This window comes from Bos grunniens, chromosome X, assembly GCF_055505025.1.
Source record: "Bos grunniens cultivar Pamir isolate PY7600 chromosome X, Bosgru_T2T1.0, whole genome shotgun sequence".
In the NCBI taxonomy this organism is placed as follows: domain Eukaryota; kingdom Metazoa; phylum Chordata; class Mammalia; order Artiodactyla; family Bovidae; genus Bos; species Bos grunniens.
This window is the reverse complement of record NC_141194.1, coordinates 12,097,255-12,114,657: the sequence shown is the minus strand read 5'-3', so window position 1 is coordinate 12,114,657 and position 17,403 is coordinate 12,097,255. Positions and strand designations below refer to the sequence as shown.

Below are 17,403 nucleotides of genomic sequence, written 5' to 3'. Positions count from 1 at the left end.
ACACTGCCCATCCTCTCACCAAGGGTTACCACAGTCCCCAAGTAACAGATGCCCTCCGGTGCTGTCAGAGAAAATGGCCAGCCCTGGCCTGGTAGGAGCCTGTCAAGGACTTAGCCCCACCCGAAGTCTACAGGAGCAGGACCTGGATGTTCATTCTTCAAGCAGAGGAAAAATCCCCAGGGATCCTCCAGTTCAGAAAAGGGGAAGTTTTAGGGGTATGGCCTCAGCCCTGCTGTCCTAGAATCCTCTTGAGTGTCCAACTCCCATGCATGGATTCTCATAAGCGTGCCTGCCTGGCAGCAGTGTATTGATGATTATCTTCGCGTGTCTTCCCCTGCCCCTCACTGTTTGCTTTTTCCTTCCTTACTCCCAAAGTTTGACAGTCTTTAGGTGCCTTGTGATTGGGAGATACTTTTCTACCAGCCCTTTGAAAAAGGCAGGAATGAATTTTTATGAAATAATAAGGGAAGCATGTTGGAAGAGTCCTTGGAAATTTTTTTATCTGTGAAATGATTCAAAGAAATCAGCAGTGGGGGAGGCCATGAGGAGGATCAAGCAGGACAAGGGATTCAATGAGTGCAAACTGGGTACAAAAAAAGACCAAGAAATATTTACCATGACTGAGCCTCAGGAAAGCATGGTAGTTTAATTATTAATGTTGGTAAATGGCTCTCAAAGTTGGAAGAATGTTTTTTTAAAAAATCCAAAGGTCTGTGTTTCACCTCAGGCTGAGTCATAATCTCTGGGGATAGGACCCAGGTACCTGTAGTCTCTTACCAGCTGGTTCCACTGGGCAGCCAAAGGTTGTCATCTGCATTTCTGTGGGGTTTCATAGGACAAAATTAGATGTGAATTAACTTTTTGTATCTTAAACCTGCTTGATACATTATCACTTGTGTTATGACAGTGTCTTGCGCAGAAAGTGTTTGCCCGAGTTACTCCATAGAGAGGCCATGAATGCTTACTTAGGGGTTTTAGCAGAAAACCATTAATCACAAAGCCTGGTTGGGAGACATTCTGATGTGGTGGAAGGAACAGACCATCCACTGGACCCAAGTTGAAATGCTGGCTGTATGTGTGTCCTGGATGAGTGGCTGTAACTCATCAATCTCTGCATTTACTTACATGCAAAGGAGTAGCATCTAGTAAGTCCATTGGGGCCCCGCCCAAAGGAAACATCTCCCTCATCTGGGAAGTTGCCCACCCCTTGGAAGAAGGGTCCAGGTTGCTGTGGTCTGGGCAGGGGTGCCTGTCTGCAGCACCCCCACCGAAGCCATCAGTGGGTCGGCTGTCACAGGGTGTCACCTACCCTCACAGCCTCCCTCCAGAGGCCAAAATCAGGCCGCAAATGTAACCACTTGGGATCTTCTTTTCACAGAATTCAGCTGATGCAGTATGTCATCTACGGAATTGCATCCTTTTTCTTCTTGTATGGGATCATTCTGCTGGCAGAAGGCTTCTACACCACGAGTGCAGTGAAAGAACTGCACGGGGAGTTTAAAACAACCGCCTGTGGCCGGTGCATCAGTGGGATGGTGAGTATGCATGAACTGATACGAAATTCAAGTTTTTTCTGTCTGGTATGGTTTTTGGCACCCGCTCCCCTTTGCTGACATGTGGTCTGTGACTGCATTCACTCAGCAAAGCTGAGGCGTGTCTGTGACCCAGTGGAACCTGACCAGTTCCTTCTCTGGCCTTTCACGGACAGTGTTTGCTGACCTCTGGCCTAGCAGAGGACAGAGCTTAAAAGGGGCTCGGTAAGAGAAAGGGACAGAGAGTGCTCTATCACAAAAGGAGATTCAGGGGTGGAGGGAGAGGTGGGAAGGAGGCATTTTTGGAGTTGGAGTTGGGGGGGGTTGTTGAAGTGGGGTTTATAATGGCCTATGCCAAGCAGCTGGATGTGTGGGTCTGGCATTTGAAAACTTGTCAGATGTGAAGAAAACAGCTGGGGAGTTGAGAGAGATGCACTCACATGGAGGCAGAAAGTCATGGAAGGAGGAAGATAAACACACAGGCTGCAGGGCTGAGGACACCAAATGAGCTCTCTGCTGTCCTGAGGTGAGGACTCTTAAAGGTATAAAACCAAGCAAGACTAGAGGGAAATGAGCATTTGAGCAGGTTTACTGTGCACTAAGCTTGTGTTCATGGCTATTGTAAATGTAGTAAAGGCGCATCTAATGCTTTTTAGTAATTTCACAGGATCATGAAACTACCCAGGTTCTTTTCCACAAAGAGCTTCCTGTAGTGGTGGCTGTTCTACAGCCCATCTATTATGTAGAATAAAGGCAATTTGGAACAGAGTTCTGACGCAGTGGCCTGTGAGAGCATCCACACACCTTGGTAAGTGTGGAACTGATATTTACAAGGCACGGCTGAAGGAGGCCCTGCCCCAGCTAGCTCAGTGACCTTGGACAAGGGACAGCCTGCCTTGGCCACTCACGTCCTTACTAAATAGGGAACTGCAAAGTTCCAAAACTTCCCTTGTATCTGCTATGGTCCAGTGACTGCATCCAGCAAGTTCAGTATTAGGAGAAATATATTATTCTTCCTCCCAGGGATTGCACTGGTTGGTGAAGATTCTTTCTCCTTCTTGTCCTAGTTCGTCTTCCTCACCTATGTGTTGGGAGTGGCCTGGCTGGGTGTGTTTGGTTTCTCGGCAGTGCCAGTGTTTATGTTCTACAACATATGGTCCACCTGTGAAGTCATCAAGTCCCCCCAAACCAACGGGACAGCGGGAGTGGAGCAGATCTGTGTGGACATCCGGCAATATGGTACTTCCTGCGCAGTCCCATAGTCTGTTTGTGTTCTGTGTGCATATGCAGGTCTAAATTATTATAGGGTCATAATAATAATAATTCTAATAATCATTAGGATGGAGAAGAGCAGAAGAAAGCAGAGAAGACTGAAGAAACGAGACTCTGGACATCAGGGGATGAGACCCTAGAGACTCAGGAGAGGAACTCGGGAGACTTGGGAGACGAGACCCAAGACTGGAGACTTTGGAGATCTGGATAGGAGACTCAGGAGAGGAGACACTGGACAGTAGACTCAGGAGAGGAGACTTAGGAGACTAAGGAGATAAGATGAGACTTAGGCTACTCAGGACAGGACAGTTAGGAGACTCGGGAGACAACACAGTGGAGACTCAGGAGATGAGACTCTGGAGACGAGACCCTGGATAGCAGACTCAGGAGCAGAGTCAGGAGACTCAGGAGACAAGACCTCGGAGTCTTAGGAGAAGAGACACTAGAGACTCAGGAGATGAGATCCTGGAGAGCAGACTCAGGAGAGGAGACTGAGAGGAGATGAGAGTTAGGAGACTCAGGAGATGAGACCCGAGTGGTTCAGGACATGAGAGCCCAGGGTCTCAGGACAGGAGACTGTGAAGAGGAGACTCATGAGAGGAGATTTAGGCTACTCATGAGCAGAGAGACAGGAGACTCAGGAGAGGAGATCTATAGCCACAGGAGATGAGACCCTGGACAGGAGAGTCAGGAGAAAGACCCTGGAGACTCAGGAGATGAGACTCTGGAGACTCAGCGATTGAGACTCAGGAGAGAAGACCCTGGACAGGATACACTATCGACTCGGGATAGCACCCTCAGGAAAGGACACCTAGGATACTTGGCAGAGCAGACGAGCCTTAGGCTTAGCAGACAAGACTCAGGAGATGAGACCCTGGTGTCTCAGGAGATCAAGAAAGGAGACTTGGGAGAGGAGACTTAGGAGATGAGACTCTGGAGGTTAGACCCTGAAGACTCAGGAGACTCCGGAGATAAGACTTAGGACAGGAGATAAGACCTAGGCTAGTCTTGAGAGGAGACTGTAAACAAGACTCTGGACACTCAGGAGATGAGATTCTGGAGACTCAGGATATGAGTGGAGACTTTGAAGATTCAGGAGAGGACATGCGGCTCTAGAGACTCAGTGACAACATAAAATCCAGGCATATTTTAAAGTCATCCAAAGGGACTCTAACAAAGCTGAGCGCTGGATACCTATTCAAACATATTTTTCTGAGCGGGCACTTTACCTAAGTTCAGTTCATGTTGAGAGGCCACAGAAAGGGCCATGGCACCTCCTGTCCATCACTGCAAACCAGACATCCCTCCTGAATGAGAAAAGGCAGTTTCAGTAGTACTTCTGCCCAGAATGGTGGAAATCCTGTTCTTGGCAGGATCAACTAGGGGGAAAAAGTTTTCCATTAGAATTGAAGAGGAAATAATTGTTCTTTCAGAGCTTTTCTAGAAGAGCTTTCTTCCTGTCTGGCTTATCCTCAGCATCTTACCTTGAACCATAATACAAAACTTAACCTAAAATGCCCCTTGCACTGAGCTCTTCTCATAGAGCCAAAGGTTCAACTACACTGTTCTTTAGAATAGATGGAAAACAGAGACTCAAGTTGATTTTTTAAATATTTGTAAATGAATATCTAGGTGCATGTATCATTTCCCTACTCTTCAGCATTCACTACAAATGTCTGGTCATCAGTAATCATTTTTAAAAATCTTCTGTCCTTGAAATCAGTGGTTTCATCATTTCCCATTCTCCTGAAACAAAGACTACTGGTCCATAACAAAGGTAGAAGGAATAGTTTTTAAGTATTTTCCTTTCTGACCTCCTGGGAGACAAGAGAACTTGAGGTGTGTTTCATATTTAAGGGCACATAGAGGCATTAATGACAGAAAAAGCAGCAGCCGCCATGTGGACGAGGTGACCACAGAGGGGAGTTGGATACAGCAAGGACACCACAGGCTGAGCTGGCCTCACTCTGTGGGGAAGTACAGTGATTTTCCAAGCTTCCAATTGGACTTTCAATCCAAAGTAGTTCTGAGATACTTGTAAAACACAACAAAAAGGAACAGAAAAGCAAAGACATACAAAATGGAAGTGCAGATTACAGAATATAAACAAATTCCTCTGTCAAATTGCCATGAACCTTTCTGAGCATAGCCTCTCCCTTTCAGAACGGAGTCAGGGCCAACCATGGTGAAAGAGCTTGAGGAGCAAGGCCGCAGACCATGACTTTCAGGGCGAGATGTGTTTGGCTTGAGGAGGAGGAAATGCCTTATAAGGGCGGGGGTGGGGGTTGTCCTGCAGCTGTTGAACTCGAGTTCATGAATATCAGCTCAGCTAACCAAAGCATAATTTGTCCAATTATCTCATGGACTAGTTGCCTTTGTTCTTGCCCTGTTGTCCAAATAGGACTTTTTATTATTCCAGAAAGTTTCTTCTGCAGAGGGCAGATACATCAATTGTTGATGAAGAGCACAGCACGTGATTGTGTTGTAATTGCCTCTGAAAGTGGAGGGGCCCAGTACAAGCAGGGGTGCTGGCATTTGTGCTAATCACTAACCTTCTGCTGGGATTCACTTCTAGGAATCATCCCTTGGAATGCTTTCCCAGGAAGAATATGTGGCTCGGCCCTGGAAAACATCTGCAACACCAACGAGGTAGGCCCCGGCCCCTCAGCTGGTCCTAGATGACCACTGGGCACTTCAGGCTGAGGCAGAGGGTGCTCCTAGGGAGAAAGTCCACGAGGGCTCTGAGCCACCATTTTCCACCTAGACAATGGCCCTGTCCATGGCTGAATCCAGAGTGACGGTCCTGCGCCACCAGACAGCTTTCTCTTTTAGGGATATTTGGAGAGTGATCCCAATCCTGCCCAGTCTGAATATATCTCGATTCTTCTCTTTCATCTTCAGATTGTTTTTCAAAGTAGAACATTTGTCACCGGACCAATGTAAATTTTCCCATAGAGGATTGCCCTTAATTTGTATACAACTGAATTTTTATACATTGGCAACTTAGTCTTTTGTTTAAAGACTGAGTTGCTGCTATTGCTTGTTCATCCTTACTTGGCAGTAAATCCTGACACACTATGGTTGAAAAATCTCTCTGCCCTAGAACAGTCTTCAGGCATTGGCTTATAACTGTATATAAAAGCAGATTCTCAAATGCACTGGTGGGAGCTTGCATTTAAGACGATCCTGACATGGTTTAGGAAGGAACAACCGCAATAATCAGGGCCCGCTACCTGGCTGCTGGGTGTGTACATCCACGATCTGGGCCGCAGGTGGCAGGCATGCAGGAGCAGGATAATACCCTGTTCGTGGGGAGCAGCCCCAGCTGCTCCCATGTAATTGGCCTGAGGTGCAGCCTCTTGCCAAGTTCTGAAAACTCCCCAGGTAAGCCCAGCATGTGCCCGGCCTTCAGAAATCAGCCCTACAGAGGAAAAGGGAGCGTGCCCAGAATAGAGGGGGCCATCATTCCCCCACAGAATGCTCACCTCGGTGCCCGGTTCTCTCCTAGTTCTACATGTCCTATCACCTGTTCATCGTGGCCTGTGCTGGAGCTGGCGCCACCGTCATTGCCCTGGTGAGTGCTGGCCCCCTTCCCTGCAGGCACCATCCTAACAGATTTCCCTTCCAGCCAACACACCTGGGACTCTGCCTCGGTTCAGGTGCCCCTATGTAAACGTACCCCGTGTCTAGCTTGCAGGAAGGACGAGGTGCTGGTCTTGGCATTCATGGTAGGTGATGAGATTCAGATTCGGTGGGAAGAATCCTTTTGCCTCCGTTTAAAGGCATCTTGTGGGGTATAACTTGTGGGATATAGTGCTAATTTATGAACAGTGTACCCAAGGCCGGCAGCAGTGTGCCCCGTCCTGACCGGAGCTTGCTGAACACATGTATTTTCTCTGTCAGGCCCCCTGCAGTTTCCCTGCGCTTAGGAACACTAGACGGCCCTTTAGCACTCTCATGAGGGACCACAGAAAGAGTGAGGTCACAAAAATGCAAAAACCAGGGCACATGATGAAAAAGACGCTTGTTTACAGCTTGCCATAGCTGCCAAGGCTGCCACAGTTGCCTTGGGCATGTCAGCTTTTCTGCATTCTGTGCATCTGCGTGGCCGTCAGTGCTGACCTGAGAGTTAGGGAAATTTTAGCACAAGGACATATTCACAAATACGGAAGATACCACCACACAGGTGTGCATCTGTGTGTATCCACATGGACCGAAAACTTGGGAGGGCTTGGCTTGTGGTGTCCAGAGTTCTAAGGTGGGTAGAGTGAGGGGGAACCTCAAGTGCTGAGAAATGAGGAAGTGAGTACTTCAGAGTTTGTCCTATCTTTGATGTCATCCCTCCCCACGTGGAGGCAACCCTCTGTTCCCTCAGGGTGGGGACCTGTTCTCTGGGCTGATGACTTATATTGTATACGTGAGACTCCAGAAACTTGAGTGTGCGAGATATAATGGGCTTACAAATGGCAAAAAAGAAACACCCTAGGCTCTGAGCTGGCTCCCATCCCCGGCCGAGTTTAGAAGTATCAGGGCAGCAGCCCACACTGCCTGTATCTTACTGTCCTGTTCTGTTCTCTTCCACCAGCTGATCTACATGATGGCTACCACATATAACTATGCGGTTTTGAAGTTTAAGAGTCGGGAAGATTGCTGCACTAAATTCTAAGTTGCATAAGGCCAATAAGGAGCTTTAGAGAGCTATATTCCGTAGCGTGAAGTATCACTGACCCCCAGACTAAAGCAGAGCCTAGGCTTCTGCAGTTTTGTTACAGTAATTTGTAAATCGCTTTAGTCAACTCATTTTGCATGGTAGATTACTCAAATGACTTACCGTACATGAACTCCAAAATGATGATGAGATCTGGCTATTTCCACATTGTGGAAAGGATTCAGTTATTTACTGACATTGGTGAGCAGCCACTGAAAAACAATGTCTTTGTTTTTTAACAAAGTTCTTTGAACTTAAACTCTGAGCAGTATCTCTAAGTGAAGTATTAAAACTGGAATACCTGTGTTTTCCATTATTTTTGCTTGCTTGATAACCCATTTCAGTCATGAACACAAGCACTGAAGATGAACTGGAAGAGAACCGTTTTCATCTGGATTTGGTCTTCTCAGACTCTGTCTGGAAAATATTTTATAAGTATATTTAAAATCTGATTACAGTATTTTTAACGATTATAGGTCTCATTACCAAATAAATGCCCCTCAAATAAGCTGATGAAAATTTGAAGAAAAAGAGCTCACTTGTTATCTCTCAAGAAATGTTTATATGTAGTTTTATTTTTACACAACACTATCAGTCCTTTCAGAGCCCACAGAATGGATAACTTCACAGTGTTGGATTGGGGTGAGTAGTAACTGATTCCTCATAGCCACTTCTCAAACTGCACGTAAGATTCTAATGGGGAAAGTAATTGTGCTTGGATCTGAAAGTCTCCAATATGTTGAGAAGGAAATATAAGGAACTTGATATATAGATATTGCAGGAAAGATGAGGAAAAGAAGTGGAAAAGAAGCATTTGCCACATCAAACTGTAAAGAATGATCATAACGATTTTGATGTTTTGTGAAATGAAATCACGGCAGTTATACATGAAAACTAGTTTCACTACTAAAAGTGTGTTAACACAGAGACTGCATGCTTTGCTGATAGTTCTTAATTTTGGTTTTGACATTGACTTAATTTTTCCATGTTAAATATGTAGTTTTATATTTACTCAAAATAAACACCATTCACACTTTCAGGCCTTTGGGGAAATTGATTTTTGTCCACAGATAGGAAAGATCTTTGCACAACACTCATTCTAAAATAACCACACAGCGTGTTTCTGAACTTTTGCCTTCGTTTTTAAAGTGACTCTTAAAATGGTAAAAAGCACCCTGTCGTATTTCATTTTTGCCTTTTCTTAACAGTAACTTGGGCCATTTTCTCTTGATTCATTATGTTTGTTTACTAACTTTTTTCACCCTTTTAATATGAAGCGTCCTAGCAGAGCTTGCACTCAGTCTCCGATGCCTCTGATAGCAGAATGAGTATTAATCCGGAATAACCCTCTCCATTTTTACAGCACAGAGCGTCTAATCTGCCTTCACAGCTCGCTTTGCCTTCTCACATGCTCACTAGCCATCATGCTCACCCTTCTTTTCCAGATCCACTTCCTCATGATACTGTCTTCTAACTGGGCTTACTTAAAGGATGCAAGCAAAATGCAGGCTTACCAGGATATCAAAGCAAAGGAAGAACAGGAACTGCAAGATATCCAGTCTCGGTCAAAAGAACAACTAAATTCTTACACATAAATGTTTGCCAGAGGGTCTCAGCCAACGAATTTACAGCTCTGACAAATCATCAGACAGCTGCTCTGCAGTACAGATGTGTACCCCACCAAACAAACTCATGTAGAAGTCCAAACACTTCACTGTCTGTCTCAAGCTGCTGGGATGTATTTCTAGGAAAACCTTCCAGTAGGTAACTCTTTTTCTTTACAACAGATATTGGAGGTTTCATGGGAGCCATTTTAAAAGGCAACACTTCAACAAAATGAATATTTATCCTTTTGAAATTTGTGGCATGTTCACAATCCTACCAAGACAGGCTGTGAGAACACGACACCCCTTGATAAGGACCATGCCATAACAGCATCAGGCGGTATGACCACACATTCACTTCTGCCATCTGTCCTCAAACACATCTAAATAGGAGCTAAAATGGAATTGATGTGACATTCCATTTCTGACAGCTGACATGTATGAAATTGTGGCTCAAAGATAAAGTGATTCTTAGAGTTGACCCTTGTAAGAAAAATATTAGCTGGTCTCCCCACCCCTCTTAAGTCCAGGACATACTAATTTCCTGGTCCAATCAGAAATTGTTTTTCTTTCCCTCAAGAATGCTAAAATGAGCCCACTATAATAATTCTGTATTACCTACCATGGATGAAGCTAGATTCAGACTGACAAGCTATCCAAAATCAATTTTGTAATAGATTTCTTTTAAATAAATGTCAGCTTTGCCTTAATGAGTATGTTTTCAATTTCTAAGAACTTACAATAGGTAACCCCAAATCCTTCAAAGAATTTTGTTCCACAAATGTTTTTCTTAATGAAGAAGTGTTACCTTATTAAAATGACCACCACTCAAAACCATTTTTATGTGGTCTAAATAGCAAGTTTACAGTTTCATACCAATTACCCAAAACCTAATTACCAACAGACCACAGACCTCCTACTTTTATAGACTTGAATATTGAATTAATTTCAATTAGGTTTGATATTTATTTCATGTTTTCTTATCTAAAGTTTCCTGGAATAAAGTTCAATATTCAGGAAAAGAAAAAAAAAAAAAAAACCCAAATGCTTGAGTTTAAGCCATCTTCAAAAGAAACTTGCCTTCTAAATCATTGTGTTTCAGAACATTAAGTGACTATAGGTATTGGGTATTAGTGATGGTAAACTTTGTGTTGTTCTTTATGAAATGATACATATAACTGTTGGGTGCATCAGTGCTTTTAAAGGGGGCTGCATAATATAATAGGGTTAACTATGTATATTCATGTTAAGAATTAACTTGTGGTTTGGCTGTTTCCTGGATTTTAAACATATCCACGTGCAGAAATGTGTTAAAATGAAAGGAAGCATACCTTTATCAGATGCTATTAAAATTGAACAGCAAGTATAATATTTCATTTGGATTCTCTTTGTTGGTGTTGTTGTTAATGCCTAAAAATGCCTATTTGGATCTTGACTATTTTTTCTTTTTCTAAATCGGGAGACGATCTCTTCTGTGTAGAACAGTTGTTCCAGAATAGCTTGGTGTTTTGTTTTCCTGTTGCATGACAGACCTAAATATTTTTTCCAGCAGTGGAGGTGCTGTTTGAGTCCAGTGTTCTAGAAGAGGCAGTGTCTAAAGCCTAATTTTACTTTTCTAATTCTGGTAGCTCTTACCAGGAATTTTTGAAAGTTTTGTTTAAGTAGTCTAATATTTTTTATGTAAAGAGCATTAAATTTTGCTATGTATAAATTTTTGTAACCTAACAGTGAATCAATATTTTCTATCAGTGCCAAGGGCTTCCTGTAGTTCTATTCAAGTGTTACAATAAATATTTGTAGATAATAGTCAATACCTGTGTATGCTTATTTTAAAGATCTATTTAGGTGGAAATAGCTGTGGCTGTATTAAGAGAAATGAAATAAAAATTATAGCTTCATTCACTTGCCTTTTTACCATACATATATACTCTCTCTCTGTCCTTGGTATGGTGTCATTTTTAAACAGTACGCATAATCAAGATTCTACATTTGTATGGGAATCAAGTTTCCAAGTGCTATGTGTTTCATTTCTGACAGACGCCTCTCTCAAAGCAAGAGCAATTTGAGAAAACACTGTAACCCACTGGGCGGTGTGTTACATCAATTGCCACTAACACTTAGGTATGAAGCTAGTCAGAAAAATGATATACTAATTTATGGGATTAATACAAAGCTTTCTGTTTGGAGACAGTGGGAACAGTGAGGAACCTTCATAAAAGTCCAAGTAACACTGGCTGTTTTACCAACCGAAGATACCACAGTCTATTCAACAACAGGGTCCCATTGTATAGAGCACAGGAAACTATAATCACTATTTTGTAATAAACTATAAAGGGAAAGAAGAGTCTGAAAAAGTGTATATAAAAAACACATATATGTGTTTATATATACACACACACACATGCATAACTGAATCACTTTTGTATACATCACTAACACAGCATTGTAAATCAACTATATTTCAATTTAAAAAACTAAGCCGCAGAGCTAGATTTCTTACTTAGGACTTCATTTTATAATCTCTTTCAACTACTTACCTGTTGACATGACTATACATGTGGACTGTCTATATCTGACCTTTCTGAGTAAGGACTGGCTTTTGGCACTATTGACGTTTCTAAAAAAGGCACTGCCTCTGGATTATCACCCTTCCCTCACGCACAGCAGGAGAACATCAGCAGTCCAATTATTATGCTGTTGGTCACACAGCTTAACACGTTCTGTTTATGGAGTGTTGTGTGCAGTTATTTCTTAAGTTAATCAGATCACAGGTACTATCTAAAATACTGACAGAAATCCTGCCACAAAATGTAGGAACCTCTAGAGGTTTAAAAGTAAGAGTTTTCCCTTTTTCTAGTTACACATTGTGAAAATTAATTTCTAAGGAATGAAAATCAAGTCAAAATTATACGGGACTCACCTACTCATTTAATAACCAACAAGCAAAATACTCTACATTGAAACAATCCTTTTAGGGCTTTCTAACAGTTCCTAATCCAGGCAAACCTCAGACACTGCAGGTTTGGTTCCATACCACTGTGATGCAGCAAATGGTACAATAAAGAGTAACATGAATTTTTGGACTTCCCAGTGCATACAGGTGTTCTACACCACAGTCTATTAACACATGCAATAACATTATATCTTAAAAAATAAACAACATATATACCTTAATTAAAGGATACTTCACTGCAGAAAACACTATCCATCATCTGAGCTTTCAGTGAGCTGTCAACTTTCTGCTAGCAGATGGTTTGAAATACTGTACAGTTCAGTTCCATTCAGTCACTCAGTCGTGTCTCTTTGCGAACCCATGAATCGCAGCACGCCAGGCCTCCCTGTCCATCAGCATCTCCCAGAGTTCACTCAGACTCGCCTCCATCGAGTCGGTGATGCCATCCAGCCATCTCATCCTCTGTCGTCCCCTTCTCCTCTTGCCCCCAATTCCTCCCAGCATCAGGGTCTTTTCCAATTAGTCAACTCTTCTCATGAGGTGGCCAAAGTACTGGAGTTTCAGCTTCAGCATCATTCCTTCCAAAGAAATCCCAGGGCTGATCTCCTTCAGAATGCACTGGTTGGATCTCCTTGCAGTCCAAGGGACTCTCAAGAGTCTTCTCCAACACCACAGTTCAAAAGCATCAATTCTTCGGCGCTCAGCTTTCTTCACAGTCCAACTCTCACATCCATACATGACCACAGGAAAAACCATAGCCTTGACTAGACAGACTTTTGTTGGCAAAGTAATGTCTCTGCTTTTGAATATGCTATCTAGGTTGGTCATAACTTTCCTTCCAAGGAGTAAGCGTCTTTTAAATACTGTTAGAATTACCAAAATGTGACACAGACACAAAATGGGCAAATGCTGTTGGAAAAACAGCACCAACAGATTTGTTCGGGTTGCCACAGACCTTTAAATTATAAAAATCTTAGTATCTGTGACATGCAATAAAGCAAAGCACAGTAGAAGGAGGTCTGCCCATTTCAAGATCTAGAGGCGGCAATGCACTTTGTGAGTACCGTCTTGTCCTAAATGGTGACACCTGCTGCTAGCCAGTGCAGGGTTACTTTGTTCTTGGCAGTGTGTGAAAAATTACAGATTTTACTTAAGCTAACCTTTTCAAAGTGAGTGTTAGGATGAGTAAAACAACAGAAAGTTTTGAGGAAAAAAATACAAAGAGAGGTCAGTCGGGTTTGGTAAAAAAAAAACACTTTTTCTCAACCGCCCCTCCATCTTCCTGTTTGCTGTCTATATACTTACCCACCTGGGGAGGATTTGAACAGACTCCATTTGGGGGGTCTTGGGGAGGCAGGAGTAGGCAGCCTGCAGGGGAGCGTGTCACATTTGGCAGGCTGTATTCACTCGCATGGGGGATGATGTGACCACCTGCTGTGCTGCATAAAGAGAAGACTTATTGCTCTTGAAACAGACCCTAACCTCATCTGGAGTAATAAGAATACTGTTTAGAATTAGTTGACTGACAGAGGAAAAAAAAAAAAAATGAAGCGAACAAACCCCAAGCTAGAAAACTGAAACACAATAAATGATTTAGACAAGGGCTTTGAAGATGGGGGCGGGGGGGGGGGGCGCGAAGTAATACTAGGAAGTGTTAAAAGTTATTTGAGGGTTTAGGACTAAGACCATGACATAGGAGCCTCCTGAACTCCCCCTCCTCCCATGGACACATGGCACAGGCCACTGCACACCATGCAGGTTGTTCTAAAAGAAAAAACTAGCTGGGCTACTCTTACACATTGAGCAGAAAACACCCACATTGAAATGGACAGGAAAGGCTCAGACATAAGACTTACCAGAAACCCTAACTCTGGCACACCACCACACAATCTGGTGGGCACTCCCACCTCCACAATTCACCTTGAAGAGCAAAGGGTTCGGACCCCACATCTAGCACCTCCCCTTTTTATGACTCACCTACAGAAAAGACCATGCCCCAAACACCTTGTTTTAAGGTGTTTTGTGGTGTCCAAGAAACCCACATGGCTGTCACAGCCAGTTCTTACCCAGCTCGAGAGGACTCACCAACTCCCAAGTCTTTCCCTGAAAAGGGTCTATTTACACATATTAAAAGGCTGCCTAAAGTCAGGCTTCTAATTTAGCACACAGGGCACGGCCATCCTCCCCAGGGACCAAGAAACCACTGCACCCATGCTCTGCCTGCTCCAATCACCCATGTCTCCAGGGAGGAGCTGGTACACTGATCTGTGTTGCAGCATCGGCACCTGCCACCCAGGGGACAGATCTGAAGGCTATCCGGCTCTGACAGCCACCAGGACTGGCATTCACAAGGCCTACAGGATGTAGCAGCAGTTCTTACCAGGCACTGGAGTACGAGTACTCCTGCAGCTATGCACCCAGGCCAAGTGCAGAGGGAGCAGGCAAAAACCACTAGCTCCCAGGACCGGACCTAACTGCTCACTTTCCCAGCTGCCATCTGAGAGGTCAGTTTCCCAATCAGCCTGCATCTACGTGCTGACTGTGATCTTCCCCACTGCCACACTGACCAGTCCTGACAACACCCTCAGCCACTAAGAAGCACCAAGAACAAAGAAGGTAGCTTGGACTATCATGAAGGTTTGAGAAGCAACCAAAAGCTTGGGCTGGGCTGAATGACAAAGTTCATCTCCCACAGAGACCACTCTGTTGAGACTGGGAGAGGTGACTGTTTTATCCAATGTACGGAAACCAACACAGACAAAGAAAATGAAGAAAAAAATATACTATATTCCAAACGAATAAAACTCCAGAAATAGATTTTAATGAAATGGAAATAAGTGACTCACCTGAGAGTTCAAAGTAACAGTCATGTAGATGCTCACCGAGATTAGGATAACAATGCATGAACAAAGTGAGAATTTCAAATAGTATGTCTAAAAGCACCAAACAAATCACATAGTTGAAGAATAACTGAAAAATTCAACAGATGGGTTCAACAGCAGACTAAACAAATGGGTAAGCAAATTTGAAGACAGTCACTGGAATTTATCCAGTTAGAGGAGCAAATAGGAAAAAAATGAAAAAGAATTAAGATAATTTAAGGGACTTACAGGACACGATAAGGTAAACCAACTATATACATTATAGAGGTCAATGAAGGAGACAAGAAAGGGGCAGAAAATTTATTGAAACAAATAATAGCTGAAAACTTCCCTAATATGGGGAAAGAAATATTCAGATCCACAAAGTCCATAGCGCTCCAAAAAAAAAAAAAAAAAAAGAATCCAAAGAGAGATACACACTGAAACACAATATTTTGTTTGTTTGGCTGACCAGGGACTGAACCTGCAGTGGAAGCATGGAGTCTTAACCTCTGGACTTCCAGAGAAGTCCCCGAGATACATTAATTTTGAATCATCAAAAGCTACAGACTAGGAAAGAGTCTGAAAAACACCAAGAGAAAAACAAGTTGGTACATATAAGGGAATACCTGGAAGACTATGGGCAGAAACTGTGCAAGCCAGAGGATACTGAAATGATGTATTCAAAGTGTTCAAAGAGAAAAACTTCCAAGCAAGGATACTATGCCCAGTTAAGCTGTGCCTCACAACTAAAGTTGAGAGAGATTTCCCAACAAGCAAAAGCTAAAGGGAGTTCATCACCACCAGCACAGTCTTACAAGAAATGTTAAAAAAAAGTTCTTCAAGCTAAAATGAAAAGATGCTAATTAGTGACAGAAAACCTATCAAAGTACAAAACTCACTGGTAAATATAAAGTCAAAATACTCTAATTTTGTAATGGTGGTAGGTAAATCCCTTGAAACTCTAGCAGAAGAATTAAAAGACAAAAGGATTGAAAATAACTATAATTTGTCAGTGGATACATGATGTAAAAAGATATAAACTGTGACATCAAATACAAAATGGGAAGAAGTAGTTTATAAATGTACAGCCTTTGTCTATGTTCAAACTTAAGTTGTTATCAGGTTAAACTGTTATAAATATGTTTTATGTAATCCCCAGGGTAACAGCAAAGTGAAAAGCTATAGAAGATACACAAAAGATAAATATACGCATAACGTAACAGAAAACCATCAAATCACAAAGAACACAAGAAAAAAACAAATGAATACAAAATAAAAAAATTAACAAAATGCCAAAAGTTAACATACCTATCAAAAATTACTTTAAATGGACTGAAAAACAGAATGAATTGAATCACTTTTCTGTACACTTGAAACTAACATAACATTGTACAATAACTTTACTTCAATTAAAAAAAACAGACGAATTAAAAAAAAACAACAAAAAAAGACCCATAAATAATGCTGCCCACAAGAGACTCATTTTAGCTTTAAGGACAAACCAGATTGAAAATGAAGGGAGAAGACAGCTGGCAACTCATAAGCAGGATGCATCTGGATGGCCGGGCAGATACTTGTTGCTGGTCCCGATCTTCCTGGTGCACATTTCTCCACTTGGGGCTGACTGAGAAGCCGGCAAGATTATTTCTGAATGTCCCTGGATGGCGTATGACTGCCGGGTAGGGGACAGATTCCTCCCTCCCCATCACACCTCCTGACCCATGCTTGGCTGATTCCGGGGGCTGGAGTTCACTTCCAAGTTTCACCGTAGGTCAGCCTCAGCCAGCCCAAGGACGTTGAGCAATTGTCACCATCACCCTCCGTCAGTATCACACTTTGTGCACACATGAAGAAAGTTTCCCTTTATCCCCCCCTCGCTGCCACCACAATAAAAGAACATCCATAAATGAGACAAATAAAAACAGTAATATTGAAAAAAAAATTTTAAAAAGCAAACAGAGGGAAAAATTCTATGCAAACAGAAGCCAAAAGAAAGCAGAGGTACTATACTTTTATCATACAAAGTAAACTTTAAGCCAGAGACTGTAACAATACACAAAGGAGGTCATAATGTAATGATATAGAGGTCAGTTCAGCAACACATGTAACATTTATAAATATTTATGCAACCAATATAAAAGCACCTATATTACAAAGTACAGTAATCAAAACAGTCCGGTACTGGCATAAAAACACACACATAGATCAACAGAACAGAATATGGAGCCCAGAAATAAACCTATGTATATATGGTCAACTGATTTCCAACAAAGGAGCCAAGACTATGTAAGAGGGAGAGAGCAGTCTCATCAATAAGTGGCGTTGGGAAAACTGTATAGGCATATGCAAAAGAACGGAACCTGACCCCTATCTCACCTCACACACGAAAATCAACTCCAAATGGATTCAAGACCTGAAGACATAAGGCCTGAAACCGTAAAACTCCTAGAAGAAAACATACAGGGTAAAC

The 17,403-nt window shown here is 42.6% G+C and overlaps 1 protein-coding gene and 1 long non-coding RNA gene across 7 annotated transcripts in view; one reads left to right on the top strand and one right to left on the bottom strand.

Annotated features, from left to right (window-relative positions):
- The window catches only part of GPM6B (glycoprotein M6B), a 161,019-nt gene extending 150,005 nt beyond the window's left edge, over positions 1-11,014 (top strand). For 3 of the 6 annotated variants that reach the window (XM_086386750.1, XM_086386749.1, XM_086386753.1), the window contains 5 exons: positions 1,379-1,535; positions 2,600-2,771; positions 5,380-5,453; positions 6,313-6,378; positions 8,958-11,014. In XM_086386750.1, coding sequence (XP_086242876.1) covers positions 1,379-1,535; positions 2,600-2,771; positions 5,380-5,453; positions 6,313-6,378; positions 8,958-9,107 — 619 coding nt within the window. In that variant the 3' untranslated portion in view covers positions 9,108-11,014. Of the gene's footprint in view, positions 1-1,378; positions 1,536-2,599; positions 2,772-5,379; positions 5,454-6,312; positions 6,379-7,389 lie in introns of all 6 variants that reach the window. The other 3 variants (XM_086386752.1, XM_086386751.1, XM_086386748.1) reach the window with 1 other exon arrangement.
- LOC147339801 (uncharacterized) lies at positions 622-4,383 on the bottom strand. The gene is made up of 2 exons (XR_015158488.1): positions 4,034-4,383; positions 622-819 (listed from the first exon to the last, which is right to left on the bottom strand). It is a non-coding gene; the product is annotated as an uncharacterized LOC147339801 (long non-coding RNA).
- Positions 11,015-17,403: the final 6,389 nt, after the last annotated feature.